The following is a 22,161-nucleotide window of genomic DNA, read 5'->3' as shown; positions in this document are numbered from 1 at the left end:
GTTTGGCCATTGTGTAGTTTAAGAGCTTGTTTGCTTTAATCCTACAAAAAGTAGTGGATATGGCCCAGTCCATCACAGGTGAAGCCTTCCCACCACTGAGCACATCTGCATGAAATGTTGATGCAGGAAAGCAGCATCAATCACCAGGGACCCCCACCGCCCAGGACTCAGCCATCAGGCCCTTAAACCAAAGGAGATAACTTCACTTGCCCCATCTTTGATATGTTCCCATAACCTATGGACTCACTTTCAAGGACGCTTCATCTCATGTTCTTGATATTTATTGCTTTTTTATTTATTATTATTAATTATTTCTTTTTGTATTTGCACAGCTTGTCTCTAGTACATAGGTTGAACCCCCAGACTTCCACTCATTTCTGTTATGGTTATGATTCTATAGATTCATTGAGTATGCCCACAAGAAACTGAATCTCAGGGTTGTATATGATGACATATATGTACTTTGATAATAATTTTGAACTTTGAACTTTGTTTCCTCTTGGGTTGTAGCGCTCCCTGGAAGATGAGATCAACAGAACCACGGCACAAGATATTCCAATTTTTGCCATCAGTTACTTGGTTATATTTATTTACATTGCCTTGGCCCTTGGGGAGTATTCCAGCTGGAAGACTATTATGGTATGTAACTTGCTCCTACACATGTTCGATCACATTTTTCACGGAACCTTTTCTGAAAGTTTAATTTAAGTGGGTGGCTGGGTGGAGATATGTCTCTACCAAAGGAGGTGTAAGGTGCTCCTTCCCTCCTCTAGCCTGCAGGTCACCCTCGGGCAAGGTGTAGCACCTGCTTAGCCCCCTATCAGGGTCAGGTGAAGCCATGGGAGCAGGTGGTGGATGGTCATACGAGCAGCTGGTGCAGATCACAAGTCCTGGTTATATGACCACTGACACCAGGCAGACAATCTCTGAGGAGTATTGATAATGGCTGGGGTTACTCGTCTTGTAAAGACACTGACCAGAAGAAGGCAATGGCAAATCACTTCTGTGGAAAAATTGACCAAGACCACGATGGCTCACGTCATACAACATGGCACATGACAAACGGACATCTAGAACATTACAGCACTGTACAGGCCCTCAACCCATGATGTTGTGCCAATCTGTAAACCTACTGTAAGCTAAAATCAATCTAGCCCTTCCCTCCTACATAGTCCCCATGTGCCTATCATCCATGTGCTTATCTAAGAGATACGTAATTGCCCGATTATACCTACCTTTACCACCCTCCATTTTTAAGAACATAGAATAGTACAGCACCAGAACAGCTAAAAAGCAAATCAAAAGCACCCAAACACTAATCCCTCTTACTTACACAATGTCCATAACCCCCCATCTTCCTCACATCCATGTACCTATCTAAGACTTTCTTAAATCCCCTATTATAACTGCCTCTACCACGCACCCACTACTCTCTGTGCAAAAAACTTATCCTTGACACCCCCCCTTATTGATTGGATCCTGAGTGGTTTTGAGAGGGTGGATGAGGGGTGAATGTATAAAGGCTATTGATTGAAAAGAGATGGCGGACTATTTAACACAAAGAAGGCAGGGAAACATCCATCATCGGGGAACCCCTCCACCCAGATCATGCTCTCTTCTTGCTAGTTCTAGTCCCGCCTACCAGTGGAAGCAACTGCACTCGTTATATCCTCAAAGAACTCCAGTAAATATACCCAGTGATTTGGTCGCCACAGCTGCCTGTGGCAATGAATTTCACAGATTCACCATCCTCTGGCTAAAGAAATCTTTGTTCTAAATGGACATCCCTCTGTTCTGAAGCTGTGCCCTCTAGTCCTAGACTCACCCACTACAGGAAGCATCATCTCCACTCTGTCTAGGCCTTTCAATATTCGATAGGATTCAATGAAACCCCCTTATTTTTCTAAACGTCAGTGAGTACAGGCCCAGAGCTCCTCCTACATTAACTCTTTCATTCCTGGGATAATTTTCATGAACCTCCTCTGGAACCTCGTTAATGCCAAAACATCCTTTCTCAGATAAGGGGCCCAGAACAGCTCAGAACACCCCAAGCGCGCGCGTGCTCTGACCAGTGCCTCATAAAGCCTTAGCATCACATCCTCGTTTTTATATTCTCGTCCTGCTCTCGGTCAAGACCACAGCAGCTGACGGGAGTTGAGGGGCAGTATCTCTAAAATTGCACCACCCAGTACTCGGAATATATTTACCCATTTTAAAAGCAGACGTGTCTTAATAATCAAAAGGGTGAGAGGTAACCAGGGCTGGAGAGAATGAAATTATTAAAATTAGCTAAGGCCTCATTGAATTTGCCTATAGCCCACTCTACACCTAATTCATATGTTTATATCTTGCTATCTCTTTTTGCACGACATCGTCGTCACTGAGGCCTGACATGGTGGTTCTGTCAGACACCATGCAGCAGGTGGTCACGGTAGAACTGACAGAGCCTTGGGAATTCCACATTGAAGAGGCGTTTGACTGTAAGAAAGCCAAATGGCAGGAGTTGGCAGAGCGGTGCCAGGGACAGGGGTGGAGGGCACGATGCGAGCCTATAGAGGTGGGGTGTAGAGGCTTTGCTAGCTGCTTGCTCTGCAGAACCTACTCTCTCCTTGGCAGTAGGGGGCTGCAAAGAAAAGAGTGTCACAGAGGCTCCAAATGATCAAGAGGTGTGACCTGTGGACCAGTGGTGCTGGGACACAAGCCAGGGCCTGATCAACCCTGGCTGGGTCACCTTGGCAAGGGTGTCTGATGTTGAAAGAGCAGGAGCACTCGATCCCAGGTTATATCACTGATGATGTGTCCCAGCGCAGCCTTGGGTGTGTCTCAACGTTGTTAATTGTCGAGGCTCTGTGGCTGCTTCATTAGGGACCTCCTGCACATAATAAACTGGCTTCTGGGTGTGTTTGTGGTCTTCTGCTGCTGTAGCCCATCCACCTCAAGGTGCAACATGTTCTGCGTTCAGAGATGCTCTTCTGCACATCACTGTTGTAACATGTGGTTATCTGAGTTACTATCGCCTTCCTGTCAGCTTGAACCGGTCTGGCCATTCTCCTCTGACCCCTCTCATTAACAAGGCATTTTCACCCACAGAGCTGCCACTCACTAGGTGTTTTTTGCTTTTCACACAATTTTCCGTAAACTCTAGGAACTGTTGTGCATGAAAATCCCAGGAGATCAGCAGTTTCTGAGATACTCAAACCACCCTGTCTGGCACCAACAAGCATCTCATGGTCAAAGTCACTTAGATCACATTTCTTCCCCATTCTGATGTTTGGTCTGAACAACAACTGAACCTCTTGACCGTATCAACATGCTTTTATGCATTGAGTTGTTGCAACACAATTGGCTGATTGGATATTTGCATTAAAGAGCAGGTGTACCTAATAAAGTGGCCACGGAGTGTACATTTTTCAGTATGATGTATAGTGATCGTTTTTGTATTGTTCTGTACTGCTGCCACAAAACAACAGATTTCACAACGTGTCAGTGCTAATAAACAATATTCTGATTCTGATTCTGAGTTCTAACACTGGCTTACCACTAAATTACTGTCGGCCCAGATTTGGTATGATGTCCAAATACTAGAGAATGTTTAATTTTACTTATTTAAATTTAATGTTTCTACTTGTTTAATTCCACTTCCCATTCCCATTCTAACATGTACATCCATGGCCTCCTCTACTGATGTGCTGAGGCCACACTCAGGTTGGAGGAGCAACAGCTTATATTCTGCCTGGGTAGCCTCCAACTTGAACATCGATTTCTTGAACTTCCGGTAATCCCCCCACCCCCCTTCACTGCTCCCCATCCCCTTTCCCTCTCTCACCTCATCTCCTTACCTGCCCATCAACTCCCTCAGGTGCTCCTCCCCCTTCCCTTTCTTCCACGGTCTTCTGTCCTCTCCTATCAGATTCCCCTTCTCCAACCCTGTATCTCTTTACCAATCAACTTCCCAGTTCTTTAGCCCTCCTGGTTTCACCGATCACCCTGTGTTTCTTCCTCCCCCTCCCCCCACCTTCTAACTCTTGACTCCTTATCTGTTTTTCTCCAGTCCTGATGAAGGGTCTCGGCCCGAAACGTTGACTGTTTACTCTTTTCCATGGATGCTGCCTGGCCTGCTGAGTTCCCCTACCATTTTGTGTGCGTCTCTTGGAATTCCAGCGACTGTAGATTTTTTTCTTGTTAAAGTATATGTTGTGTTGGATCAGGCTGTAGAATTGTTTATTTCCTTGTGGTTGCTTGCTAGTATTTTTATATAATCACCTATAGACTGCTTGTTCAGTGAGTTGTCCAGTTATAGTCATAGTCATAGTCATACTTTATTGATCCCAGGGGAAATTGGTTTTCATTACAGTTGCACCATAAATAATAAATAGTAATATGTAAATTATGCCAGGAAATAAGTCCAGGACCAGCCTATTGGCTCAGGGTGTCTGACCCTCCAAGGGAGGAGTTGTAAAGTTTGATGGCCACAGGCAGGAATGACTTCCTACGACGCTCTGTGTTGCATCTGGGTGGAATGAGTCTCTGGCTGAATGTACTCCTGTGCCCACCCAGTACATTATGTAGTGGATGGGAGACATTGTCCAAGATGGCATGCGACTTGGACAGTATCCTCTTTTCAGACACCACCGTGAGAGAGACTAGTTCCATCCCCACAACATCACTGGCCTTACGAATGAATTTGTTGATTCTGTTGGTGTCTGCTACGCTCAGCCTGCTGCCCCAGCACACAACAGCAAGCATGATAGCACTGGCCACCACAGACTCGTAGAACATCCTCAGCATCGTCCGGCAGATGTTAAAGGACCTCAGTCTCCTCAGGAAATAGAGACGGCTCTGACTCTTCTTGTAGACAGCCTCAGTGTTCTTTGACCAGTCCAGTTTATTGTCAATTCGTATCCCCAGGTATTTGTAATCCTCCACCATGTCCACACTGACCCCCTGGATGGAAACAGGGGCCGCCATTGTTACTGTAACTGCTTGGTTTCAGTGGCAGGTATCACAATACTTGAATCTGGCTATCTCAATGGTTAACTGTTATCAATGAAATGTTCTGTTTTCAGTCGTCCGGTTTGGGAAAACCACACCACACTTTAGTCTGATGCTTTTCTCTTTGTTTTTTTTTCTTCTCTTCCTCCTCCTCCTCCTCCTCCTCCTCCTCCTCCTCCTCCTCCTCCCCCTCCCCCTCCCCCTCCCCCTCCCCCTCCCCCTCCCCCTCCCCCTCCCCCTCCCCCTCCTCCTCCCCCCTCCCCCCTCCCCCTCCCCCTCCCCCTCCCCCTCCCCCTCCCCCTCCCCCTCCCCCTCCCCCTCCCCCTCCTCCTCCTCCCCCTCCTCCTCCTCCCCCTCCTCCTCCTCCCCCTCCTCCTCCCCCTCCTCCTCCTCCCCCTCCTCCTCCTCCCCCTCCTCCTCCTCCCCCTCCTCCCCCTCCCCCTCCCCCTCCCCTCCCCCTCCCCCTCCCCCTCCCCCCCTCCTCCTCCTCCCCCTCCTCCCCTCCTCCTCCCCCTCCTCCCCCTCCTCCTCCCCCTCCTCCCCCTCCTCCTCCCCCTCCTCCCCCTCCTCCTCCCCCTCCTCCCCCTCCTCCTCCCCCTCCTCCCCCTCCTCCTCCCCCTCCTCCCCCTCCTCCTCCCCCTCCTCCCCCTCCTCCTCCCCCTCCTCCCCCTCCTCCTCCCCCTCCTCCCCCTCCTCCTCCCCCTCCTCCCCCTCCTCCCCCTCCCCCCCTCCTCCTCCCCCTCCCCCCCTCCTCCTCCCCCTCCCCCCCTCCTCCTCCCCTCCCCCCCTCCTCCTCCCCCTCCCCCCCTCCTCCTCCCCCTCCCCCCCTCCTCCTCCCCCTCCCCCCCTCCTCCTCCCCCTCCTCCCCTCCCCCTCCTCCTCCCCTCCCCCTCCTCCCCCTCCTCCCCTCCTCCTCCTCCTCCTCCCCTCCTCCTCCTCCTCCCCTCCCCCTCCTCCTCCTCCTCCCCCTCCCCCTCCCCCTCCTCCCCCTCCTCCCCCTCCTCCCCCTCCCCCTCCTCCCCCTCCTCCCCCTCTTCCCCCTCCCCCTCCCCCTCCCCCTCCCCCTCCCCCTCCCCCTCCCCTCCCCCTCCCCCTCCTCCCCCTCCCCTCCTCCTCCTCCCCCTCCTCCCCCTCCCCCTCCCCCTCCCCCTCCCCCTCCTCCTCCTCCTCCTCCTCCTCTCCCCCCTTGTAGCACTTAATAAAAGAAACAGAAGTAACAGGTTTTGTGCCTTGTCCCTGATCTCCAGAATCAGAGTCAGGTTTAACACTGACATACGTTGTGAATTTTGTTATTTTGCAGCAGCCGTACATTGCAGTAAAAAATAATATATTGCAATAAGAAATATATATCTAAAAATTAAATTAAATTAATAGTGAAAAAAGAGAACAAAAATTAGTGAGGTAGTGTTCATGGGTTCATTGTCTGTTCAGAAATCTGATGGCTGTTGGGAAGAAGCTGTTCCTGAAACGTTGATTGTGTGTCTTCAGGCTTCTGTACCTCCTCCCTGGTGGTAGCAATGAGAACAAGGCATGACCTGGGTGATGGGGGTCCTTAATGATGGACGCCACGTTTTTAAGGCATTGCTTTTTGAAGACGTCCTGGATACTGGGGAGGCTCATGCCCCTGATGGAGATGACTAAGTCTACAACTTTCTGCAGCTTTTTCCAGTCCTGTGCAGCAGCGCCCCAACCCCGTACCAGACGGTGATGCAACCAGTTAGTATAGTCATAGTCATACTTTATTGACAATGCTCTCCACGGTACATCTGTAGGAATTTGTGAGGATCTTTGGTAGCATACCAAATCTCCGCAAACTCCTAATGAAACATAACCACTGTTGTGCCTTCTTTGTAGCTGCATCGAATAGTTTTGCCCAGGTTAGATCCTCAGAGATATAGACACCCAGGAACTCTTTCCACTTCTGATCCCTCGATGAGGACTGGTGTGTTTTGTGAACAGATGTGACAATGTAGTAAGAGAAAGAACAATGGAAGATATGAAAAAGTATTAACTTGATTTTTTTTCCGGACTCTCTTCATCCACAGATCGACTCAAAGATTACGCTTGGGTTAGGCGGGATTCTTGTGGTGCTGGGAGCTGTCCTATCGTCCATGGGCTTTTACGCTTATATTGGAGTTCCTTCCTCCCTCGTCGTTCTGGAGGTGGTTCCCTTTCTAGTGCTTGCTGTGGGTGCAGACAATATATTCATCCTCGTTCTCCACTATCAGGTCAGCCACAGTTTCTGATTCAGATTCGCATGTACAGTGAAATGTGTTAACAACCAGCACGGGTAAGGGTGTGCTGTGGGGCAGCCCGCGAATGTCGCCACGCATTGCATTGGCAGCATAGTGTGCCCACCTTGTTCAGGGGCAATCAGGTTGATTATTACTGTCCTACACAATGTGAACTTTATTGTCTTGCCGTGGCGGAACAGTGCAAAGACATCAAATCGTAATCACGAGAGAAGCTGCAGATGCAGGAAATCGAAAGCAACGCACACAAAATGCTGGAGGGACTCAGCAGGTCAGGCAGCATCTATGGAGGGGAATAAACCAGCGATGTTTTGGGCTGAGCCCCTTCGTCAAGACAGGAAAGGGTAGAATGCCAGAATAAAAAGGTGCGGAGAGGGGATGGAGGCTAGCTAGAAGGTAAAGGACTGGGGAGGAAGGAATCTGATAGGAGAGGAGAATGGACCATAGGAGAAAGGAGGGAGGAAGGGACCCAGATAGGCAGGTGAGAAGAGGTAAGGGGAATAGAAGAGGAGAAGAGAAAATGGTTTTACTGGAGGGAGCAATCGATGTTCATAACTTCAGATTGGAGGTGACCCAGACAGTTAGATGTTGCTCCTCCCCCCAGAGGGTGTCCTCATCTTCACACAAGAGGAGGGCATGGACCGACATGTTGGAATGGGAGTGGGAATAGGGATTAAAATGTTTGGCCACCGGGAAGTTCTGCTTTTGGCAGATGGAGCGGAACTGCTCGAGGAAGTCATCAGGTTGCTGTAAGTGGGGAGAATAAGCAGTGTAAATGGCCGGTGGTGCTCATGGGTTCGTGGGCCTTTGAGAAATCTGATGGGGAAGAAGCTCTTCCTGAATTGTTGAGGAGGGAGCTTCCTGCGTGGGGCCCCTGAACAGTTCAACGAAGACCGACTCGGGCGTCTTGCCGCTGACAGGGTGCTTACAGACTGTGACCTTCCCTTCACAGAGGGACGAGAGGAAAGCGGGAGAATGTCGGGAGGAACAGATTGGCCGTGTGCTGGGCGAGGTGGCTCCCAGCATGCTTCTCTGCAGCTTCTCCGAGTCCATCTGCTTCTTCCTTGGTAAGAGTTACATTTCGTTTTATTTCTTCGCCGAGCAATGCTCAGACGTGGGGGGATTAGAACTTCCCCTGGGAGATCCTCCCACAGCAATAAAGGCCCCAGCACAGACCAGTGCAAGTTAAAGATTCAAGGTTGTTTATTACCACGTGTGTAACGGACAACAAAATAATTGTACTCTGGATCCCAGTCAGCATCAAGAAACACAATAAGCATGTGAGGGCCTCCATCAGTCAGGACTGACCATGGATAATGCATCCTAGCTGTCTTATACACAAGCCTGGGCAGGCAGTACGATATAGACAGCAAGCTGGTTGCCCATGTCGCAAGCTCTCCCTCTTGACACATCTGATGAACCCAAAGGTACAGCAGAGACTGATACAGTTTGGCACCAGCGGTGTCACGGGAGCTGTCAGGCAACATTGAACTCAATGTAGGACTGCCTTAGGGATTCCAGCTCCAGATTTTTCCCTCGGGGTTTGCTCCCGAAGCCTTCCCCATGAGCGGGTGGAGTCGCAAGGCAGCGGAGGTTTGAGATCAGAGTTTTCCTTCTCCTAGATGAGCTGCCAACCACAGCAGATGAGCTCAATCTGTTCAAAGCGACTGATTTTAAGGCGCCCCTTTGCCCTTTCCCCTGTCAGTAGAAAAAGTTCTGTCGGGTTTAGTAGCTAAGCCATACACAAAGGCCAGGAGCTGGACTTGGTTGTCAGAGGCTATTTGACATGTTCGCCATTGGGAGCATTGAATAGGTAGTGGGAGCTTGTCCCCATTACCGCCCCCAGCTATAACAATATTAAGGAACCATAATAAGCATAAAGAACACAATAAATAACAATCTAAATGCAATCCTATAAACGTAATGAGTGTAGTGATATAAACGTAAGGTTAGCTTATATACATATGTATGTTGTGTGGCCTGGTGAGAATGAAGGGCTTAATATATGAGGAGACTTCATTGTCTCTGGCCTGTACACAATGGAGTTTAGAAGGATGAGGGGAGGATGATATTGAACCCTACTGAATATTGAAAGATCAGGGTTGCCCAACCTTTTTTATACCATGATCTCCTACCATTAACCAAAGGGTCCACGGACCCCAGGGGAACCCTGGCCTAGACCGAGTGGACATGGAGAGGAGGTAATGATATTGGTTTATTATTGTCACATGTGCTGAGATAGATAGTCTTGCGTACTGTTCCTACAGATCAGAGCATTGCATTGAGGTAGAACAATAACAATGCAGAAAACCTCCATAAGCCACCAAAAGAGTGCAGCACAGGTAAACGTTAAAGTGCAACACCATAACAAGGTAGATTGTGAGGCCAAGAATCTATCTTAACACACAAGAAGTCTGGTGAACAGCAGGGTAGAAGCTCTCCTTCAACCTGGTGGTAACGTGCTTTCAGAATTTTGGATCTGCTGCCTGACGGGAAAGGGTGGAAGAGAAGATGTCCGGGGTAGTTGGGATCTTTGATTCTGCTGGCTGATTTGGGGGCAGCAGCAAGAAGTGTGGAGAGAGTCCATGGAGGGGAGGCTGGTTTCTGCAATGTGATGAGCTGCACTCACAACTCTCTGCAGTTTCTAACGGTCACGGGCAGAGCCAGGTGCCGTTCCGAGCCCAGATAAGATGCCTGAGGAGTGGGACCTGGAAGGGAACCACAGTAACAGGGAGAACGTGAAAACTCCGCACAGAAAGCACCAGAGGTCAGGATCGAGCCTTTGCCATCTACATAATATGACTTGACTTGACCCCCCGCCGAAGCCCTCACCCACCGCTGTAATACCTCCTCGTTTGGTGATACCAACAACTCTCTTGGTTGACCCCATTCATTTCATATCGGAAAATCTTCTGTCCGTGCGTTCAAAGTTCAAAGTAAGGAGTGTGTTGTGTCTTACTCAGCCACCACCACCACAGCATCCTGCTTAAGTGAAGCCTTAAATTTCAGATTACTCTCCAGCTTTTTAAATCCCTCAGCGGTTTTGCCTCTCCCTGTCTCTGTAACCTCCTCCTGCTCCATTGCCTCCAAAGTACCGAAACTTCCAATTCTGGTCAGCTGACTCCCCGCACCCCACCCAAGTTTAAATGTTCTACTCAAATGTTAGCTTTCCAAGAGCTCTAATCTTTCGAAATCCATCCCTAAACATCTCTGCCTCTACATCTCTGTCACTTAAAGTGTTCCTTAAAGCTTTCGAGTCAGGCTTTGCTTCAGACCCAATTCCTCTTCTCTAACGCGAGACCTCCTTCAGTTTGATTCTGATCGGAGCCAGGTTTGTTAGCACCGAGATACGTTGTGAAATTTGACATTTTGTGGCAGCAGTACACTGCAATACGTTTAAAAAAATGACCACAATATACAACAAGGAATATAAAAAAATAAAAGTAATGCGAGAGAGAGCAAATAGTGAGGTAGTGTTCACGGGCTCAGAAATCTGGCGGCAGAGCAGGAGAAGCTGTTCCCGAATCACTGAGTGCGCGTATCGAGCCCCTTCCACACTTCACACATCAGAATCAGGTTTACTGTCACCGGCGTACACCATGAAGTTTGTTGTTAACTTTGCGGCAGCAGTACAATGCAATACATGATAAAAGAGAGAAAAAATGTGAATTATAGTTAGTGTGCATATATAAAATAGTTAAGTAATAGTGCAAAAAATAAGAAATAAAAAATAGTAGTGGGGTAGCGTTCACGGGTTCAGTGCCCATTCAGAAATCGACAGCAGAGGGGAAGAAGCTGTTCCTGAACCACTGAGTGTGTTCTTTTCAGGCTCCTGTACCTCCTTCCTGATGGTAGCAATGAGAAGAGGGCATGTCCTGGGTGGTGGAGGTCCTTAATGATGGACGCCACCTTTTCTGAGGGTGTCATGGATACTACGGAGGCTAGTGCCCATGACGGAGCTGATGAAGTTTACAACTCTTTGCGGCTTACTTTGATACTGTGCAGTAGCCTCCCCCCACCCCCCGCCCCCAATACCAGACGTTGGTGCAGCCAGTTAGAATAGTTTCCACAGCACATCTGTAGAAATTTGCGAGAGTTTTTGGTAAAATGGAAGAGTTCTGTGAGTGGTAATCTTGAACACCAGGTTAGCTCGAAGGACAGAATGTGGTAGGTAGCAATGACACTGTCCGACGGCTCCTGTGACCCCTGTCAATCCTGAGCCTACACTTACGCACACTTTCCTTGTGACTCTGTGTGTTCCCCCGGCGCTCCTCATTGCAAAGGGTTGTGAGGCTTCTGGCGCCTGTACGTTGCCCCCAGTGTGGGTGCAAGTTAGAATATGGCAGTTACAGCCAGAGACTCATTCCAGCGAGATGCAGCACAGAGCGTCATAGGAAGTCATTCCTGCCTGTGGCCACCAAACTTTACAACTCCTCCCTTGGAGGGTCAGACACCCTGAGCAAATAGGCTGGCCCTGGACTTATTTCCTGGCATAATTTTCATATTACTATTTAATTATCTATGGTTTTATCACTATTTAATTATTTATGGTGCAACTGTAATGAAAACCAATTTCCCCCAGGATCAATAAAGTATGACTATAACTATGACTATGAGTACAGGAAGAGCGTATAAACTTAATGTCAGTGGTGGGAATCGAACCCAGATCACTGACACTGCAATAGTGTTAAAATAACCACTACACTACCATGCTGTTGCATACAAACATGGAGCTGAGTGGTTTAACCTTGACGCCTCAGAGCAGCTAGCTGGAGGATTTAAACCGATTACCCGTTATTGTTGGTGGGGATGGTAATGGCTGTTTCACTGGTTTGAGCAACTGCCTGGCTTAAAAGGAGAAATGTCGCCGCAGGTGCCCTCACCAAGATGCCAGCGGTGCGCACGTTTGCACTGTACGCGGCACTGGCTGTACTCCTCGACTTCCTGCTCCAGATGTCGGCCTTCGTAGCCCTGTTGTCCCTGGACGCTCGGAGAGAGGAGGTACTGTGGACTCACCCTGGCTTGATTCTGCCTCTCGATCGAAGCATTTACACAGTCAGATAGCATAGATCACTGGTGTGATCACTCATTGGGAGATTGATTACAAACATTTCCAACCCACATCTACAACCCTCCATCAAATAACCTCACAACAGATAATATGTAGCACTTTAATACACAAATAATATGGCCACAAAGAACTTGCCACTTCGATTGATCCATTTCTGTTATTAATAAACACAAGAGGTTCTGCAGATGCTGGAAATCCAGAGCAACACACACACAAAACGCTGGAGGAGCTCAGCAGGTCGGGCAGCATCTATGGAAGGGAATAAACAGTCAACGTTTCGGGCCAATGCCCTGCATCAGGACTGGAAAGCAAGGGGGAAAACACAAGATTCTGCAGATGCTGCAAATCCCGAGGAACACAAAATACTAGAGGAAGTCAGCGAGTGAGGCAACATCTGTCAAGGGGAATAAATCTTTGATGAAGGGTCTCAGCCTTCATTGATCAAGATTTCCAGCAGCTCTTGTGTCTCTGAATACAAAGCAAGATACGTTCCTCTCCTAAATGTCAGCTAGCAGTCACCTCCAAGCAGAGAGTGTCTAACAAACATTTGAAACAAACATTTTTCAGTACAAATAAGGCAACATATCAAATCTACAGTCCTCAACATGAGATTCTGCAGATGCTGGAAATCCAAAGCAGCAGACACAATGTTGGAGGAACTGAGCAGGTCAGGCAGCAGCTGTAGAGGGGAATAAACAGCTGACGTTTCAGGCCGAGACCCTTTCTCAGGACTACTCAGAGTCCTTCAGGTCAAGACCCTTCAAGTTCCTGATGAGGGGTCTCAGTCTGAAACATCGACTGTTCCTTCCTCTGTTGCTGCCTGACCTGCTGAGTTCCTCTAGTATTTTGTGTGCGTTACCTACAATCCTTGATCAAATAATCTGAGGCAGACGTAAAGAACACACAAATAACATGGCCACAAAGAATTTGCCTCTTTGATTAATCCAATTCTGTGATCAGCGCATGTAAAACACATTGCTTTACATAAAATCTGAAGCATGTCACTATTCTTGCACTCTCTCCTGTAGGCAGCCAGGTTTGACATATGTTGCTGCGTACAGTCAAAACATAGGAAGAAGAAGAAGAAGAGAGACGGTGTCTTGCTGACCTTAATGAGAGAGTATTATGCCCCTTTCCTGCTGCACTCTGTTACAAGGATTATTGTGGTAAGAGAATTGAAATTGGTTTAGTATTGTCACAGGTACTTTCTACCATCAGGCAGGAAGCTCCGATGTATAAAGACAAGAACGGTCAGGATGGGAAACAAATTCTTCCCCCCAGGCCATTAGGCTTCTGAACTCCCTGCCACGTTGCATTTGACGTGTCACTGGATCATTTGTACTGCACTCGACAATATTTAATTTGTGTACTTTACTTTGTTTATCTATGCCTAATTAATCTGTAGATTTAATTCTTACTTTCCTAAATTACTGTGTGTTATATGTACTACTGTGTTGACGCGTGGCCAAGTGGTTAAGGTGTTCGTCTAGCGATTTGAAGGTCGCTAGTTCGGGCCTCAGCTGAGGCAATGTGTTGTGTCCTTGAGCAAGGCACTTAACCACACATTGCTCTGCGACGACATCAGTGCCAAGCTGTATGGGTCCTAATGCCCTTCCCTTAGACAACATCAGTGTCGTGGAGAGGGGAGACTTGCAGCATGGGCAGCCGCCGGTCTTCCATACAACCTTGCCCAGGCCTGCGCCCTGGAAACTTTTCAAGGTGCAATTCCATGGTCTCATGAGACTAGCAGATGCCTATTAGATTATTAGATATGTACTACTGTGCTTTACACCCTGATCCAGAGAAACGTTGTCTTTGTTTGACAATATACATGTATATAGTTAGATAACAATAGCTTGACTTGACTTGATATACTGATCGTGTACTGATGTACCAACGCTTAGGGAGAGTTAGCACCTCTGGTGAAGGGGCTTGTCATGTCCATTCTGGGGCAGCTTGCTCACCTTTGGTCCCCACCGGACACTCAGCTCTCACCTGTGGCTCCAAGTAGCTGTTGGCATGCTTTGACATCCGGATTAAACCAGGTGAGGGTAGCTGTTGCCCTCACACCCCAGTGCGATAGGGACATGCCTGTCCTAACCTGCAAAGTCAGCTCCTGCAGACTGGGCGGATGGGATCTACAGGGAGATCTGACGGCCAGGAAGACGGTACTGCAGCGCTCCGTGGAGACCGAAGGGCTTGACGAGGCACAAGAGGAGTCAGAGTGGAGGAACAGGGGGATCTTAGAAACGTACATAGAAAATAGGTGCAGGAGTAGGCCATTCGGCCCTTCGAGCCTGCACCGCCATTTATTATGATCATGGCTGATCATCCAACTCAGAACCCCGCCCCAGCCTTCCCTCCATACCCCCTGATCCCCGTAGCCACAAGGGCCATACCTAACTCCCTCTTAAATATAGCCAATGTACTGGTCTCAACTGCTTCCTGTGGCAGAGAATTCCACAGATTCACCACTCTCTGTGTGAAGAAGTTTTTCCTAATCTTGGTCCTAAAAGGCTTCCCCTCTATCCTCAAACTGTGGCCCCTCGTTCTGGACTTCCCCAACATCGGGAACAATCTTCCTGCATCTAGCCTGTCCAATCTCTTTAGGATCTTATACGTTTCAATCAGATCCCCCCTCAATCTTCTAAATTCCAACGAGTACAAGCCCAGTTCATCCAGTCTTTCTTCATATGAAAGTCCTGCCATCCCAGGAATCAATCTGGTGAACCTTCTTTGTACTCCCTCTATGGCAAGGATGTCTTTCCTCAGATTAGGGGACCAAAACTGCACACAATACTCCAGGTGTGGTCTCACCAAGGCCTTGTACAACTGCAGTAGTACCTCCCTGCTCCTGTACTCGAATCCTCTCGCTATAAATGCCAGCATACCATTCGCCTTTTTCACCGCCTGCTGTACCTGCATGCCCACTTTCAATGACTGGTGTATAATGACACCCAGGTCTCGTTGCACCTCCCCTTTTCCTAATCGGCCACCATTCAGATAATAATCTGTTTTCCTAGTTTTGCCACCAAAGTGGATAACTTCACATTTATCCACATTAAATTGCATCTGCCATGAATTTGCCCACTCACCCAACCTATCCAAGTCACCCTGCATCCTCTTAGCATCCTCCTCACAGCTAACACTGCCACCCAGCTTCGTGTCATCCGCAAACTTGGAGATGCTGCATTTAATTCCCTCATCCAAGTCATTAATATATATTGTAAACAACTGGGGTCCCAGCACTGAGCCTTGCGGTACCCCACTAGTCACCGCCTGCCATTCTGAAAAGGTCCCGTTTATTCCCACTCTTTGCTTCCTGTCTGCTAACCAACTCTCCACCCACACCAATACCTTACCCCCAATACCATGTGCTTTAAGTTTGCACACTAATCTCCTGTGTGGGACCTTGTCAAAAGCCTTCTGAAAATCCAAATATACCACATCCATTGGTTCTCCCCTATCCACTCTACTAGTTACATGTTTGGGTCCTTGTACATAGATACCTCCAAGTTGTAGCGCAAGTTGATAGGGAGGTTAGAAAGCGTAGAGTGTGTTGGCCTTCATTAGCCTGGGCACTGAGTTCAAGAGCCGTGAGGTAATGCTGTGGCTCTATAAAACTCTGGTTAGACCGCACTTGGTGTATTGTGTTCAGTTCCGGTCACCTCCTAACAGGAAGGATGTGGTGGATGTGTGAACATTGGGGTCATTTAAGGGACTCTTAGATAGGCACATGGATAGTAGAAAAATGGAGGGCTACGGGAGAGAAGGGTTAGATTGATCACAGACCTGGTAGGTTAAAAGGTCGGCACAACGTTGTGGGCCGAAGAGCCTGTGTTCTAAAAGAGAGAATGTTTGGGGTGGGTGGGGGTCTTTGATTGCTCTGGCTGTTTTACTGAGGCTGCGGGAAGTACCGGCAGAGTCTGTGGAGGGGAGGCTGGTTTCCGTGATGTGTCCACAATGCTGCAGGCTGTCGTGCACCCCCCCCACCCTCACCCACACCCAGCCACCATGTTCTACCCACAGTCCGTCTGGTCTCACTTGTCCATTGTAGGTCTCCCTGTGTCAAACTTTACTGACAAATCTTTCTTTATTTCTAGATGATTACGTTCCTCTTCATGCTGTGCGCTGCTATATTTTTGATGTTACATGTCCGCGTGGGCCTCGACCAGGAACTGGCTTTGCCAACGGTTAGTGTTCAGCCATCTCACTCCCTCCGCCTGGACCGTTCCCCCAGCTGGCTGGCTGTTTCCTGGTAGATAGACAGGAACATAATTTGGCCCATCAAGTCTGCTCTACCCTTCCATCATGTGGAATTTATTATTCCTCTGAAAACTATTCTCCTGCCTTCTCCCTGTAACCTTTGATGCCCTGACTAATCAAGAACCTATCAACCTGTTTTAAATACACTCTGTCACTTAACCTCCTCCATATCACAATATTCCCCTTTTCTCCCTCCTCTCCTTTGCCTTAAGACATGCTGATACGGTAAGACCAGAAGACATAGGTGCAGAATTAGGCCATTCAGCCCATCTAGTCTGCTCCACCATTCCATCGTGGCTGATTTATTTTCCCTCTCAACACCATTCTCCTGCCTTCCCCCTGTAACCTTTGACACCCTGACTAATCAAGAACTTATCATCTTCTGCTTTAAATATATCCAGTGACTTGGCCTTCTGAGCCATCTGTGGCAAAGAATTCCACAGATTCACCGCCCTCTGGTTAAAGAAATTCCTCCTCATCTCTGTTCTACAGGGACGTCCTTCTATTCTGTGGCCGTGCCCTCTGGTCTGAGACTCTCTCACTATCGGAAACATCTTCTGCACATCCACTCAGAAATAGTTCAGTTCAATTCAAGTTTAATTGTCATTTAACCATACATGAATACTCATGAATACGGCCAAACGAGACAGTGTTGCTGTGGGGACAAGGTGCAAAGACACACACAGTAAGCACACACAAGATCACAAGCAGGTAATAAGAGTCCCGAGATCCACCTCCTCGCTCCTCGCGACATCGCGGTTTGATGTGTACAAGTCAACAAACCCACCCACAAAATATGGGTAAAAACATGAAGACACAGAAAATGCGTATGTAGAGTCCAGACCCTCCCAGCCCACTGATATCATCTGTCAACTGGCCCCCGATGCCCAATAGGTGGTACCATGGCTTTCAGGCCTAGTCCTTGTCCTGAAGCCCAACTCCCTTTAGGCGAATCCGTAGCTTTGTGGCCCAGTTCCCACCCTGACGCCCAGCTCTCTCTAGGTGACACCATGGCTTTGAGGCCCGGTCCTTGGCCCAACACCTGACTCCCGCTAGGCGAATCGGTGGCTTTGAGGTCCAGTCCCCACCCTGAAGCCTGACTCCCTCTAGGCGAATCCGTGGCTTTGAGGCCTTGTTCTCACCCTGACTCCCAACCCTCTCCAGATGACACCATGGCTTTGAGGCCCGGTCCTTGGCCCGATACCTGACTCCCGCTAGGCAACACCGTTGCTTTAAGGCCCAGTCCTTGCTCCGAAGCCCGACTCCCTCTAGGCAAATTGGTGGTTTTGAGGCCCAGTCCTCGCATGTACTCTATCCTACTGCCTGTTCCACCGCTGGTGTTTAGGGCGGCAATGAAGGTCCTCCATCTCTGGTGGTGTTCAGGACTTCCTTCATCGTGTCAGTAGCTCGGGTTTCACTGCTGTCAGTGATGCAAGTTCTGAGTGGAAACTCAGGATTACCATCGCACTCAGATGTAGAAGGATTCTTCATTGCTGTTTCCGTAACAGTCAGCGTTGTTAGCCCTGGGTTGAACCCCAAACGTGGAGGACGGGTGGACCACTCTTAGACTGGTCTCTACCCTTTGACCTGTTTAGCATGGGTGACCCTACCAAGAGCCACAACTTAAAGCCCTGACTCCAGCCAACATAGCTCTCTGGGTCATTGAGGCACACAAGCCTCCAAACCCTACGACAAGGTTGTGGTCCTGTTGGAGATCTGAGGTAGTAAGAAAGTTTATTTTCCCTGTGTGAGGGTACTTAAAACAAGAATATAAGGAGGCTTAGAGGGGATCTGAGAGGGATATTTTTTACACCCAGAGGATGGTTCAAAGGTTCTTCGCACACATCCACGAAAACAGAGGAGTGCCCCAAAGAATGAACGACAGTTAAACATAAGAACCCCAAAGAACCCCCAACTCCCCTCCCTCCTGTTGAAATCTGGATTACACTGAAGGGGGTGGGAGATAGGAGGCAGAGGCGAATGACATTTAGGAAGCATTTGGATAAGCACCTGAATCATCAAGGCTTTGCTGCTTGCTGTGCTCTGTGTTGTTACTGCCGAGCGTTGTGGGCATCCTACATTGGCATTAGGATGTGTAGCCATACTTGCGGGCTGCCCCCAGCACCTCTTTGGGTTGTGTTGGTTGTTATCGATGAGTTGATGCGAGTCCGAATGTGAAGGTTGTGGACCAGTGAAGATCCGCGGGACTCGAACGGACACAGAGATGGTCATAGTAGTCAGACTGGAGGCGTGGCCTGCTCCTTGCGGAACAGCACCATGGGGAAGAGGGGAGTACAAAAGGAGGCCATTGGGCCCATCGAGCCCAATTTGGCCTACGATCAAAAGTTGAAATTAACTTTATTATCAAAGTACATATTTGTCATCTGATCATGATGTACCATGTAATATGACATAAACGATCATGGTCTTTCCGCAGCTTGGCAAATTTTTCTACAGAAGTGGTTTGCCATTGCCTTCTTCTGGGCAGTGTCTTTACCAGACAGGTGACCCCAGCCATTATCAATACTCTTCAGAGATTGTCTGCCTGGCGTCAGTGGTCACATAACCAGGACTTGTGATGTGCACCGGCTGCTCATACGACCATCCACCGCCTGCTCTCATGGCTTCACCTGACCCTGTTCGGGGGCTAAGCAGGTGCCACACCTTGCCCAAGGGTGACCTGCAGGCTAGCGGAGGGAAGGAGCACCTCACACCTCCTTTGGTAGAAATGTATCCCCACCACACCACCCAAACATACATGTCACCATATACAATGTTGAGATTCATTTTCTTGTAGGCATTCACAGTAAATACAAAGAAACAAAATATACACAAACAATAATGATAAACATGAGATGAAAAGTCCTTGAAGGTGAGTCCACAGGTTTGCAGAAGTATTAGTGGTGACGTCCCCGGGATGAATGAGGGATGGATGGGCGAGATACCAGGAAGCTGGTTCTTCATGCAGCAGATCTAGAACCCAGGAGCCTGTCTGTGTAATGACTGGAATGGCTTTGACTGAGAGGTTCTCTCCTCCCAGGGCTGTCTCTGTTCGGACTGATGGATTTGGGAACTTTCAGGGAATTGGCTGATTTGGGAAGGGAGTGGGGAATCAAACTGGTCTCACTGAATGGAGGGGCAGAGCTCGGTGCCCACAGGGCGTACTCGTCATCATCAGTTATGTGCCACGTCGCGTGAAGCGGGTGATCACGGCCTTCCATCTGTCCTGAATGTGAGAAGCTCACAAGGCATACTGGTGTTCTGAGCCAGGGGTGGTGGTAGAGGTGGATACATTAGGGACATCTAGATGGCATGTGGAGGATAAAAAAATGGAGGATTATGTAGCAGGAAAGGATGAGAATAGGTTGAAAGATCAGCACAACATTGTGGGCCGAAAGGCCTGGACTGTATTACGTTCTATGTGCTATCATCGTGCCTGACCTACAATCTAAACTTCACTTCTCTCAGGACTCATACATGTTGGATTACTTTGCTGCCCTCAACAAATATTTTGAAGTGGGTGTCCCTGTGTACTTCGTCACAACTGCCGGTTACAACTTCTCCACCAGAGCTGGGATGAACGGAGTCTGTGCCAGCGTGGGATGTGACAACAACTCCCTGGCGCAGAAGATCCAGTACGCCACGGAGTTCTCCAAAGAGTGAGTGTCATTGAAATAACGTAGACAGGTCACTCACACAGACACACACACATACACACACACATACACATACATACACACACATACACATACACACACACATGTACACACACACAAACACACATATACACAGACACACACGAACACACATATACACACACACACATACACATATACACTCACACATATATATACACACACACATATACACATACACACACACACATACACACACACACGAACACACATATACACACACACACACACACACAAAACCATGCAACCATGTTGCAGTTGTACAAGACGTTGGTGAGGCCAAATTTGGAGTATTGTTTGCAGTTCTGATTGCCTACCTACAGAAAAGGTATCGATAAGCTTGAAAGAGTGTAGAAAAAATGATTTTATTTATTTATTTATTTTATTTATGATACAGCACGGAATAGGCTCTTCCAGCCCTTCAAGCTGCACCACCCAGCAACCCCTGATTTAACCCTAGTATGACCACGGGACAACTTACAATGACCAATTAACCTACTAACCGGGTACATTTGGACTCTGGGAGGAAACTGGAGGAACTGAAGAAAAATCCACAGAAAAGTCCTCAGAATTGAACTCCAAACTCCGGTGCCCCGAGCTGTAATAGTGTCATGGTTTCGTGGCCCCCAAGGAGATGTACGAGGATGTTGCCAGGACGCGAGGACCCGAGTTAGAGGGAAAGGTTGAATAGGTTGGGACTTTATTCCGTGGAGCGCTACAGAGTGAGAATCTGAATCTGATGAGAGGTCTTACAGGGGTTTGCAAGGTTATGAGGGTATAAGGGTGAATGCATGCAGGCCTTTTCTCCTCAGGGACATTACAATCAGACGTGATAGGTTTCGGGTGAAAGGTGCAATGTTTAAGGGGAATCCGAGGGGAGCTTTTTCACTCGGAATGGTGTGAGTGTGGGATGAGCTGCCAGTGGGACTGGTGGGTGTGGGCTCAGTTGTAACATTGAAGAGAAATTCGGACCGCTACATGGATGGGAGGGGTATGGAGAGCTATGGTCCAGGCGCAGGTCGATGAGACTAGGCAGAAGTTCAGGTTGGCATGAACTAGATGGGCCAAAGGGCCTGTTTCTGTGCTGTAGTGCTCTGTGACTCTGATAGTCACACGTGTGTGTGTGTGTGTGTGTGTGTGTGTGTGTGTGTGTGTCCAGTGTAAAGTCCACCACGTTAAAAAAAATACTTCCATTGATAGTGGAATTGGTAATTCACCATCCAACTCTTAGGGAACCCTAATACATCGCCGATGATTCCTGCACTCTCTTCTACCCACCGGGGCTCGGTTTCCCTCAAAGCACACCTCAGCCATCACTAGTGCCTGCGCCCCCTCTAAATTCACCTGGTACTGTTCTCCAGTGTGGCAGGGTGGAGCTATGCTTCCACCAAAGGAGGTGTAAGACCACGATCGCCCACGTCGTACAACACGGTGTGTAATGGACAAACTGTTTTCTGCCCATCTTGAAACTTACCAGGACTTTTCTGGCCACACTCCCTATAAATTCACCAGATTCAATGGAAAAAATATTATTTTTACAGTGTACGACAGTTGAATTGAGGGAGTATCATTTGAATAACATCTGTCGGTCAAGATTTTCCCTGCACCTTGGTACTTGAGACAATGATAAACCAATACAATACAAATAGGTCAGCACCATGTAAGTCTCTCACCTGCTCCCCCTCTTAGAAAGTAACACGGATGAAAGAATTCCTTGGATTTAAGAATAATGTGCTGGCATTGGAGAGGCTCCAGAGGAGATTCACAACAATCATCCTAGAAACGAAAGGGTTAAAATATGAGGAGTATTTGATGGTTCTGGGCCTGTACTCACTGGAGTTTAGATGAATGAAGGGTGATCTCATTGAAACCTATCAAATATTGA

General features: G+C 48.4%; 1 protein-coding gene across 1 annotated transcript in view; it reads left to right on the top strand.

The window, feature by feature from the left end:
- npc1l1 (NPC1-like 1) overlaps positions 1-22,161 on the top strand; it is an 81,507-nt gene that overhangs the window by 20,579 nt on the left and 38,767 nt on the right. The window contains exons 5-11 of the mRNA XM_072267263.1: positions 511-639; positions 7,038-7,220; positions 8,197-8,311; positions 12,118-12,245; positions 13,344-13,481; positions 16,419-16,508; positions 20,050-20,240. Coding sequence (XP_072123364.1) covers positions 511-639; positions 7,038-7,220; positions 8,197-8,311; positions 12,118-12,245; positions 13,344-13,481; positions 16,419-16,508; positions 20,050-20,240 — 974 coding nt within the window. The remainder of the gene's footprint in view (positions 1-510; positions 640-7,037; positions 7,221-8,196; positions 8,312-12,117; positions 12,246-13,343; positions 13,482-16,418; positions 16,509-20,049; positions 20,241-22,161) is intronic.

The sequence above is a fragment of the Mobula birostris genome, chromosome 8 (genome assembly GCF_030028105.1).
Source record: "Mobula birostris isolate sMobBir1 chromosome 8, sMobBir1.hap1, whole genome shotgun sequence".
NCBI classification, from domain to species: domain Eukaryota; kingdom Metazoa; phylum Chordata; class Chondrichthyes; order Myliobatiformes; family Myliobatidae; genus Mobula; species Mobula birostris.
This window is presented reverse-complemented; position numbering and strand designations above follow the sequence as displayed.